Here is an 11,104-nt window from a genome sequence, read left to right on the forward strand (position 1 = left end):
CCCAAAAAAGAAAAATTTAGGGTTTGGTCTTTGGAGCCATCCCCATGTGGCCCAAAAGCAACACCTACAATTTTTTTTTTTTTTTTAAAAAAATAGTGTAGCCACATGTGCATTTTGAATGGTACCACGTGGCGCTGAAGTGGATTTTCGTCAATTTTAAATGGAAAAATAGACGAAGGTACCATTTCTATCTTTTCTCATACCACATATACCACCTATGATAAAAATTAAAATTCAGGGGACAAAAAATAAAGTTTGCAAACCACAAGAGTGTATAGTATTGACTTTTTTTTTTTTTTTTTTTTTAATGGCATGACGCGGCAGTGCCAAGTCAGGGAGTATAAAGTCGGGTGTAAGTTTACTATTCCTCATTTACAATATTTTTCGAGGAATATTATTTATCATATTACTTTTGAAAAATATTGTACATGCATTCCCAAACCATAATTTGTGATCTTTGACACTCAATTTCCAATGCGGTTGAATCACCCTCAAATAGTTAATTCGAGCCGCCCCAAACACGATTCAACCATCCTCAAAACTCTTTAATTTTTTCTTTTACTTCTTTTATTTGTTAGAATTTTATTTTATTTTATTATTTTATTTTTTTCATTTGCTTTTTTATATGTCCACAAGTTTAATCCTCAAAGGTGAGTAAAAGTTAAGTGTACCTGAGGATAAAATTTAAAATATACTTTTTTCCAATATATATAGACTTCAAGCAAAGGAAATCTATAATACTTCTTGGTTTAAAAGCAATTTCAGAGTTAGAAAAATTTCGAGTATGCTCGCTGGGGGGGGGGGGGGGGGGGGGGGGGGGAGGCTTCTCGTCTCCCCCTCCTGGCGTCGATCTTCCCCCTAGCTCGTGAGGGCTAGGATGGGGTTTTTTTTGTCCCTCCACTGGTCTCTAGTGGTGGGTATTTTGTTCTCCCAACCTTAGGGTTGTGGAGCCGTGGTCCCTCCTGGAGCTAGATCCGGTGAGGTTTGTATTTTTCTTTGTTGTTTTTGTTTGTTGTTGGTGCAAACTGTTGGATCCAGGCTCTGGCCTGTGGGAATGGCGGATGTTGACGGTCTCCGGCGGAGTTGTTCTTTATTTCTAGATCTATTAGCCTCGGCTGGGTGTTCGTTGACAGGAGCTCGTCTATTGTGGTCGCCGGCCTTCTCTGGTGTCGGTAGTCACTTGATGGAGCTGTGTGGTGCTTTCCTGAGCGGCGCGTGGCCTGCACGCGCTGAGGAGTGTTCTCCTTGGTTTAGCGCGTGTGGGTCACGGTTTGCACATCCGGCTTCGTTTTGTGTCGATCCGGGCTGTAGGAGGTCGCTCGATGCTGGAAGGGCTCCCGGAGTAGGGCGTGCTTTCATGGCCGTGCTCCGGTTGCAGTTCTCATGGCGCTGTTGTTTGGTTTTCCTCTGTTTGTATTTGTTTTTGTACATTCTTTTCTTTGATCACAGTCTACCCTTTCGGTAGCTGCTTTAAGTCTGGATTTTCTGGACTTTGTGGATGGAATTTCTTTAGCTTCATTCACTGCTATTGGCCTACGGGCTTCTTGTTGCCTTCGGGCAGAGATTTCTGCTTCTGTAATCCTGTATTGTTATGTGGTTTTTACCCTGTTGTATTCCCCTTTGGGGTTCTTTTCTGCAATGAAGGATGATGAAGCTTGTTAAAAAAAAAAAAAAAAAAGCAATTTCAGAGTTGAATATACTATTAAAACTGTTGAACAAACTATTCGTATTTCTAATAGAAATGAAAACTTCGAATTATTTAGTAATAATAGTTAACAATTCCCTTTCTAAATGTTTTACGTTTTTGTATATTGGATCTTTTGTATATTGGATCTGTTCAAGTCGATGTTAAGCTATTAACAAGACTTGATATTAATGCTTCTGTGTTAATGTGCCTTTGTGATGCTAGATTTACTGATTTCTAGACTAGTATTCTTGGCGTGGTCCAAACTTCTTTGTATAATGAACCTGTTTTATTGTGATACTTTTCCTAACATAACTCTTACTTTGAGTGATGTTAATATTGTTAAAGCATTAACTTGAATGTTTTACCTTCTAACTATAATATTTGAATCCTCAAGCTATTAACAAAAATTCGGATAATTCTACTTTGTTAATTCAAAGTTCTACCCGTGATGCTAACATCCGGATTCCTCAGATGATGAAATGGAGTGAGATCTAGTCTCCCCAATGAGTGGCTTATTGAGAATGTTTCTCAACCGGCCAAGATTCCCAGCAATGATACTAATCTTGATTACATCCAAGAATAACATGATGGATCTATCAAAATTAGTTTTGCTGATTTGAATCTTTCATGGTTTGAAAGACCCTTGTCTATTAATGAAGGAAGAAATTCCTTTGCAGATAATCAAAGAAGACATTCTTTTGCTGATTCAACCACAACAGAAGGTTTTCAAATATAAATAATTTTCCCCCAAACAAAAAAGTTTGATTAAATTAAAAAAGTACACAAAATTGTCCAATTAATTCCTCGATCGAGCAATAACATATAACAATCAAGCGCAGGAATTGAAACAAGCAGGAGTAGAACACGATAATGGCGAAAGTAAGGACCTAAAAAACAGCTATTTATTGTTGAAATCTCAAGCTCAAGAAAGAAGCGCGATCTTAATTCCACCAATGGTGGCTATCCCGTTCCCAGACCGTGGAACCAAAGTCACCACCACGCTGTCATCGTCATCAACTCCCAAGTCCTCCAACAAGTCGGTGATCCCCAGCTTCAGGCTGGTCTTCTTCTTCTTCTCACGCGTATGCAAATGCGGCAAGTTCACAAAGCTTCCGGCAAACTCCGTCTTGTCTGGCCCGCTAGGCGACTCTTCGTCATCGTTAATATAAACGTCGAACTTCACCACCGCATCTTTCGCAACCTCGATGCCGTCAATCACCAACACCTCCTCCTGGTCTTCCTTTTCTTTCCGGCTCCTCGATTTCCTGCCCCTAGGGACCACAGTGCTTATCACCTTTTCCAAAACGACCGGAAACGCAACGCTTGCAGGCTTTTCAGCCGCAAGCGCTACAGAATTTGAGGTTGGTTTTGCCCCTGCCCGATTGTAAAGATTGCCAGCACCATAGAGGCCTCCGAGGCCAATTAGCAAATCTCTCCTGTCGAATTTCCCTTGAGGAGGTTGTCGGTCGTTGGAGCTATCACCATCTGTGGCTTTGCATGCCACTCTACGAACAAAATGGTTCTGCTTTCCAGCTTTTGAAGTTTGGGGCCTTTTTGGAAAGAAAGAACAAGTGGGAGTGTTGGTGGAGGTGGCGGTGCCAAGCACCGCCTGGGTGGGTGTGAGGGTTGGCTGACGGGAGAAAGAGTCCATTAATTGGGTGGTTTTGGCGTGAAGGTAATGGATAAGGGTCTTGATATTTATAATAAAATGCAATTATGGATCCGTTATCAAGGGACTAAGAGAGGATATGCTCGTCCCGACTAGGATGGATGAGGAATCAAACTCCGATCAGACTTGCCATTCACGTGTAGGGTCCACAAATATCTAAAATATCTGATCAAAATTTTATTTTAATGTGACGTACAGTTTAAATTAATTAATTTTTTTTAAAAAAAATCTTTTAAAATGGTACATCAACTTTATTATAAGATAATTATATGATAAAAATTGTATCTATCGTTACTTTTTGTAATTTTGTTAAAAAATTTCAATGGAGGATGGATGTGGGTTTGCTTTTTCCTGCATCCCAATGGTTTATATATATATATATACAAGTTTATCTAAAATGACTAATTAAAAACTATTTCTTCTCATTTAATTTTTTTTTTTAATGGAATAGAATGTGCTAACCATCGATACTGAAAAGCACGTAGATATACAAGTTGAGAAATGAGGGACCCCCTTACACTATAAGTTAGAAGGATTCGACTTAAAAATAGCTGCCTAGGCAGATTCACAAATCTTACTAGAATTACATTTAAGCCCCCTACAATAAAATTTCAATAAAATTTCAACTATACATAGGCAGACTGTACATAGAAACAAGGAGAATACACAACACAAAGGCAGAAAAACCCAAAAAACAAGTCGCCAGCAGTGGAGCAGAGAGGCATACTTTCTCGGAGTGACGGCGTGTGTAGAGGGTCATTGTCTCATAGAGTAATTGAGATTTTGATTACCAAAGAAAATAAAAGAAGAGAAAAGAAAAATGTAAATGTAATGAGGTATGACTTTGTGATGATAGTGAAAAAAAACATAATATAACCTAAGGGTTTTAAGCTTACCAAATCCAAAATGACGTTTTTGTGAATATATATATATATATATATATATATATATATATATATATATATATATATATATATATAAATGGAATGTGAATGCAGTTATTAACTGCATCTGCATTCTTTAAAATCCCTATCCGCATCTACATCTGTGGATATTGGTTTTTGCTAACTACGACCGAATCCGCTTGTGCGGATAGCTGATGTGAACGGTTATTATTCGCTCGCATTTTCACCCCTACATACATCCACTTATCTAAATTCTTTATCCATTCTATTAAAATAATTTTTTTTTAATAATTTTCTATCTATTTTTTAATTTAAAATTAATCAATCACAAATTCAATGATAATTTTTAAAAAAATTACATTATTATTAGAATAACACAAAAAAAAAAAAATAATACTATATCTAAAATTATCTTGTAATTATTTAGTCGGAGTTCAGTGACAAATGTCTTCCATGACCAAGAATAAGCTTTTGATAAAAGTAAATAAATAATAATAATAATAAAGAATTTAACGATTTTGAGAATGCTCTAGAGACCATCGGAAGAAGGTAGATTCCTATTATCCACACATTTTTTTATGGCTACCATTCATTCAAAGTGCGGAAAATTGAACGATTTTGAGAATGCTCTAGTTCTTTTAAGAAGCTGTCAAAAATATCTTCTTATGCCTGCGTTTCTGTCACCGCCCACGCGCAATTGGACTTCCTTTATGGACATTTCTCACCGACAAATCGAGATCGTTAATCTGGTGTTTTAAAATCAAGCAAACAATGGTCCTCACTCCTGCATTTGCATACTTGTTAACAATTCGTTCTTCACATTAGAATAGAAGATTGAGCTATTTGAAGGGTTAGCTTGTTAAAGTGTTCTATATCGTTAAGATTATATTGATTTGGACACTTCATAAGTCATGAACATCCTTTCTCTTTAAAGGTAACTTTTGAGAGTGAACGAGGCCCATTAAACTTTTATTACAGCTTACAATCCCGACAAATTCTCAAACTCCTTTGGAACTTGTTTGATCACGATAATTGAATTTAAACTCTTCTTCAAAGAAGATGAGCAAGTCATAAGCAAAACACAAATGTATTAACCTTAGCTTAGAGCATCTGTGATGGAATTTGAAATCTGAATTAATTCACTTCCATATGATCTTTCATGAACAAATAAGGAGAAAAGAAGATTTCTTTGCCTCTACCCCTTCCTCCCTTCAAAATACCCTACCAACGATCCATTAAGAGCAATGAAAAACCTAAGGGAAGTAACACACGTACTCCTTAATCCAGCTTATGAACCTACTAGGAAATTAAGCCAAAACAGAGCAAGTATAAGGAAGACCCAATTAGTCGAGTCATATGCAAGATCGATATTGAATTTGGGTATATGAATTGTTTGGGTACTAAATTTTTTAAATCAGAATTAAATTTTTATTCTCTTTACGAATTTCGAGGTAAAGATAAATTTTTTTTTTTTGAAATTATGTTTGGGTGTCGAATTTTTTAGATTGAAAAGTAATGTTTTTTAATAGTAGGAAATGATTGGAGATATAAAAAGTTGTTTATAATGATTGGTATTATGAAAAGTAGTGTGAAATTATAAATTGAAATAAGTATAATAATTAAAAAATGACTATTAAAAGGAAAATTTCATACTTAATTAAAATTAATTATAAAATTAAAAAAATAAAAAAAAAAATTATTAAAAACTTAGAAAAAATATGAAAAAAAAAGAAGAATAGAGAGTGGGAAGGGGGTGGCTGAGTTAAGTAATGTAATTAAGTATACAAAAGAATTCTTATTTTACATACCATAATGGCAAAACGAATTCAATTTTATATTTATCCATTCAAAACATTAAGAAATGCAAATCATTACTTTTTTTTTTTATTATATATTATTATATATTATTTTCATTTTTAATTTCTTTTTTAAGTATAATAAATTATTATATATTTATATATAAAATTATTATGTATAAATATTATAGCCATGACAGGAAAAAAAAAAATTGAAGCATTTTAGATTTAAAAATTAAATTAAATTTATGTTGCTTTTTGAAATCTAAGATGATACGAATTGTTTTGGAAAACTGATTGTAAATTATTTTGTTTTTTTAAATTTAAGAGAAATACAATTTTTGCGTTTAATTTTAATTAATTTGCATTTTTTAATCTAAGAAAAATACCGTGAAATTGGGGAGTTATAGGGTGTGATTACTCAGATGGTGTACGCAAGAAATGGACAGTTCAGATGACAAATAGTATACAATATATTAATCCAAAGGCTATTCATATACAGCTTTTATCCAAAGGCTTTCAATCATCCACGCATACGAGGATGGTGTGACTGAATTACGTGGAAGACAGACCATGGCATGAAAGCCTGTACGCGTCTTTGGGGGGTGGGTCCAAGGTAAAGAGAAAAAGGCTAAAAAGCTACTGTTTTTGAGATGGCATTTATGGCGTCGAAATTCGAGTTAAATATTTGAAAAGTAATAGAATTCGGGTTGAATGCGGGTTAAGAAAAACCCGAAAAGAATCTGATTAATTTCGGTATCCAAACACACATTCACACTAACCAAATCTTCCAAAAAAAGGCAGCAATCGGTTAGGTAAAAGCAAGCAATAGGTATGAAATCTGCCATACCAGCAGGATAGACTTTCTTTAGCACCAAAGAGAGGACCGTAGCATTTACTTCTTAGAGTAGTTTGCCCGGAACCCAAAAAATATAGAAAAAAAATTTAAAAGAACTTCATTTATAACCCTTAATCTTTTATTATTTTTGTAATTAAGTACTTAAATTTTAAAATATAGGGTATCCATCGCCGATTATTAACCGGGCAACTAATTTTTTTATATTGTTGATTTTACCAACTTCAACTGTCCTAGTTAAGAAGTTTTGAATACGATGCTTGTAGAAATTTTTATATGTAAAATAACTATTTTCTTCTTAAATGGTTTGGATTGAAAAGTGATAAATTTCAGCTATGTTGAAAAATATATAAAGGATGTACGTATGACCACAAAAAGGGGAACAAATAACTTTTTGTGCTTATTTTGCAGATATCTGTTGGTACGTTATCAGTCTGACCATATAAAAACTCTGTATAATCCCAAGCCATTGATCACTAGCTATCATGTTGTTAACTATTCATATATATATATATATATATATCACATAACCTCTTATCAATAATTATTATACATTCGAAGAATTTGCAAATAAAAAAAATATGATAGTAAGAACTTGTGATAAAAAATGTAAGAATAATTTTCCTAACATAAGGAAGAATAATTGCCTATTTCTGTTAGAATATGAATCAAAAAATGTAAAGATCAACTTGTGATAAAAACCATTGTCATTGCTTTAGGCCTTTAACTACTGTGCAGTATTTAATTTATTTACATTTTTTATTTTTATTTTTAATATATATAACTATATATATAAAATAGGATACTAATTATCCGGTTGTGATTATTCTCAATTTTCCGGTTATTCGATTAACGGTTATTAGTGTATGATTATATATTAACGGTTAATAACCGCTCCGCTTGTACACTCTTCTTGCCAACAATAGATAAGAATCTTTGAAAAGCTCAGAGGTAAAGCAGGAGCCTTGTTGGACTTCGTATCAAACAAAGTTTTCCTACTTTCCTCATCTGCACGTGACCTCCATTTCCAGGCACAACAGCCTTCTTTTATGGAATAGTTTTTGTAATGAGCTGTCTACCTCTATCAGCTTTAGACTCATCAAAAACCATATGATTCGACCCCAAATTAAAGCTGTATTTAAAAATCCACAGCCACCTCTTTAATTCTCTCTACCTCTTCCACCTTCCCACCGTACACATCCCACAAGTGAGTTATGGTATTTTTAGCATTTTTGGCCTTGATCAACCGATGTAAGTAGGAGTTGTTCTGATGTCCTAATTAATTGAAGCCCTTGATTCCAAGCATTTTGCTTTAGAAAAGTTCCTCGATCAGCTTTCATTATAGAAACATAAGCATATATGAAGACACTCCCTCTCCTTAAGCAATCAATCAGCTCTCCCAGAAGAAGTAAGAACTTCATGTTATCGTGGAGAAATTTGCTTTTAGAGTTTTGCAAATGTAACAATTATAGTTATCACCATGCAGGTTTTTTGCTTTTGTGGCGTGACACTAGCTAGCTAGCTAGCTAGCTAGAGGCCCCCTGAGGAGAAATAGAGAGAGTTCCCAGCCCTTACCATTCAGTGAGACATACGTTTGAAGCTTAAGCCCGGCCCATATCACTTAATTACCAAAGAGTCAAAGCATGAGTGCCCTTCAAACGTGCCACACGAGTGACACCTTGCTTAATTATTTCATAAATGGATAATTAACCAAGCTTAGAAAGAAGGTAATTAAAAGAAGAAAAGTAAAAGCAAAATATACAAAAACGTTTGATGGATAATTGAAGTAGTGAAATTCCTCGATTGTCTCACAACATAGACAGTCGAGGGTAGGAATTGAAAAGAACAGGAAGAAATTAAGAAAGAACCACAGATCATGATACTGGCGAAAGAAAGAACCACAACAACGTGCGGTTCAATTGTTATTGTTGAAATTGATTAATCTGAAGCTCAAGAAAGAAGCTCAATCTTGATTCCACCAATGGTGGCTAGCCCTTTCCCATACCGTGGCACCAAAGTCACCACCACGGTGTCATCATCTTCAGCATCCAAGTCCTCCAACAAGTCAGAGATCCCTAACCTCAAGCAGGTGCTCGTCTTCTTCCCGTGCTTGTGCTTATGCGGCACGGTCACAAAGCTTCCTGCATACTCCGACTTGTCTGGCCCACTAGGAACGTCGTCCTCATCATTAATATAGACGTCAAACTTCAACGACGCGTCTTTCTCAAACTCAATGTTTCCAATCACCAACACCTCCTCCTCGTCGTCCTTCTCTTTCCGGCTCCTGGATTTCCTCGGCCTAGCCACCACAGTACTTATCACCTTGTCCAAAACGACTGGAAACTTAACGCTTGCCGCTGTTTCAGCCGCAAGTGCTACATCCCCATGTCCTATATGCAAAAACTTCGCTACTTTCTTGATCTTAGATTTGCGTGGAGTCGGCTTGGTTTTCAGCCATGGAATATCCACATCTTGATATTTATAACCCAACTTACTAGTTTCAAGGCAGTCCTTAACCTTAACACGAACAGGCTGAGCATTCTCGTCGTAGAAGATGAACGAGGCGTTTAACCAATCTGGGTCTGTGAAATCTGTTCGTTTCCCTCCTAGAGTCTTCCATACGGTCCACATTCGGTCCACATTGGAGTGGTGAGAGAAAAAGATTGGATCTCTAGCGGCGGAGTAGAAGTTCCCCATGTCCTCAAGATTAGGCTGGGTGTTGTCACCGCACCATATGTGGACAGGACCGTGAGGAATGTTCTCGATTGAGCCAAAACCCGGGTCGGGCTCATCTCCGGCACGGTAAGGGCTGCCGAGGAACAGCTGAGCGTTCTTGCCGTTGGAAACCATTTGTCGGTACATGATGTTGAGATTGCTGGAGAGCTGGTCTTGAGTTGTCGATGACACGTCGGTACCGTTGTAGTCAAGGTCGAGGAGAGTCGGCGGCTGGTGATTAGCGTTGCGGAGACTGTCATAGAGGGATGACTTGGGATCGGCAAACAAGGCTGGCATTTGCATGCCAGCAGGGGAGTCCCAGTTCCAGAATGGCAAGGTGAAGGTGGGATCGCCGATCAGCTTTCCCAAGATCTTCTCGTAGAAGTAGAGGTAGTAGCGATGAAACGGAAAGAAGAGCCAAGAGTTGTGAACTTGGAGGTCAAGGTTTGGCAAACCGACTTGGTGGTATGCCCCGTCGCAATAGGCGCAGTGAACGTTGGCTTGTTGCATAAAATTACGTGGGTCGTCGGCTGGGAGGGCTTTCATGAGCTCAATAGCTTTTTTATATTTGGCTATGTATTCCTTGTCAGCCAAATGAGCGGCGGGCCTAACACGCAAGGGGGAGTTTTGGGAAGGTAGCTTAAAGTCTAGGATCTTTGTGGATGGTAGTGGGGGGCAACAATTGGTTGGTTTTGCCCCGGCAGGCAAGTCTGCCTGGCCGCATTGTGTTAGGTCCGGCGCGGACACCGGAGCTGCCAAGGCAAAGGGATCAGTGTAAAGACTGGCAGCACCGTAGAGGCCTCCGAGGCCAAGGAGCACGTCTCTCCTATCGAATTTCCCTTGAAGAGGCTGTCCATCTTTTTGGTCGCCATTGGTGGCTTTGCATGCCACTCTAGGACCAAGGTGATGGCTCCTCTTTCCAGCTTTTGAAATTTGAGGCCTTTTTGGAAAGGAAGAACAGAAAGAAAAGGTGGGATTGGTGGTGCTGGTGCCGGTCCCAGCCACTTTCTTGGTGGTAATGAGCGTTGGTTGAGGGGAGAGAGAAGCCATGAGGGTTTGGTGTGAAGAGGTAAAGGCTTAAAGGCTTCCTTTTTATAATAGAATTCTGTAAGACTTTTCCCAATATGAATTCTATTTTTTTTTTTCTAAGCTCTGAATTTGTTTATCTAGATTTGTGAATTGGGTTGGTTGGATTTCTAATCTCTCAGTATGAATCCATGAACCGAGGAATTTCTCAGAATGTTCATGCAAATTTTGGTAAGTTGACAAAGTCAAATAATGATATCCACCACGTGTGGAATATCGGAATATATACTTTTTTTTGAGAAACCTCGAAGTAAGGATTAGACTTTTCGCCACGTGACAGTAGGATTGTACTAACCGAGCCTTGTTATTACTAATAGTAAAGGTTTCGATTCGTGTTTGCTTATTAAATTTAAATTTTCTTGAGGTTAGAGTATAAAATTATATATATTA

General features: G+C 37.2%; 1 protein-coding gene across 1 annotated transcript; it reads right to left on the bottom strand.

The window, feature by feature from the left end:
* Positions 1-2,466: 2,466 nt before the first annotated feature.
* LOC133868908 (polyphenol oxidase, chloroplastic-like) lies at positions 2,467-10,711 on the bottom strand. Its single transcript, XM_062305907.1, has 2 exons — positions 8,867-10,711; positions 2,467-3,392 (listed from the first exon to the last, which is right to left on the bottom strand). Exons 1-2 carry the CDS (start codon positions 10,676-10,678, stop codon positions 2,610-2,612), a joined length of 2,595 nt encoding a protein of 864 aa, XP_062161891.1. The 5' UTR covers positions 10,679-10,711; the 3' UTR covers positions 2,467-2,609.
* Between the last annotated feature and the right edge of the window lie 393 nt (positions 10,712-11,104).

Source organism: Alnus glutinosa, chromosome 5 (genome assembly GCF_958979055.1).
Source record: "Alnus glutinosa chromosome 5, dhAlnGlut1.1, whole genome shotgun sequence".
Taxonomy (NCBI): domain Eukaryota; kingdom Viridiplantae; phylum Streptophyta; class Magnoliopsida; order Fagales; family Betulaceae; genus Alnus; species Alnus glutinosa.

Bases quoted from the DNA above. Each gene is read 5' to 3' on its own strand.
- LOC133868908 (XM_062305907.1), bottom strand. From the start codon at position 10,678: ATGGCTTCTCTCTCCCCTCAACCAACGCTCATTACCACCAAGAAAGTG. The intron at 3,393-8,866 runs TGAGCTTCAGAT...TAATTGCATTTT, and splicing joins TCAAGATTGAGCTTCTTTCT to ATTATAAATATCAAGACCCT.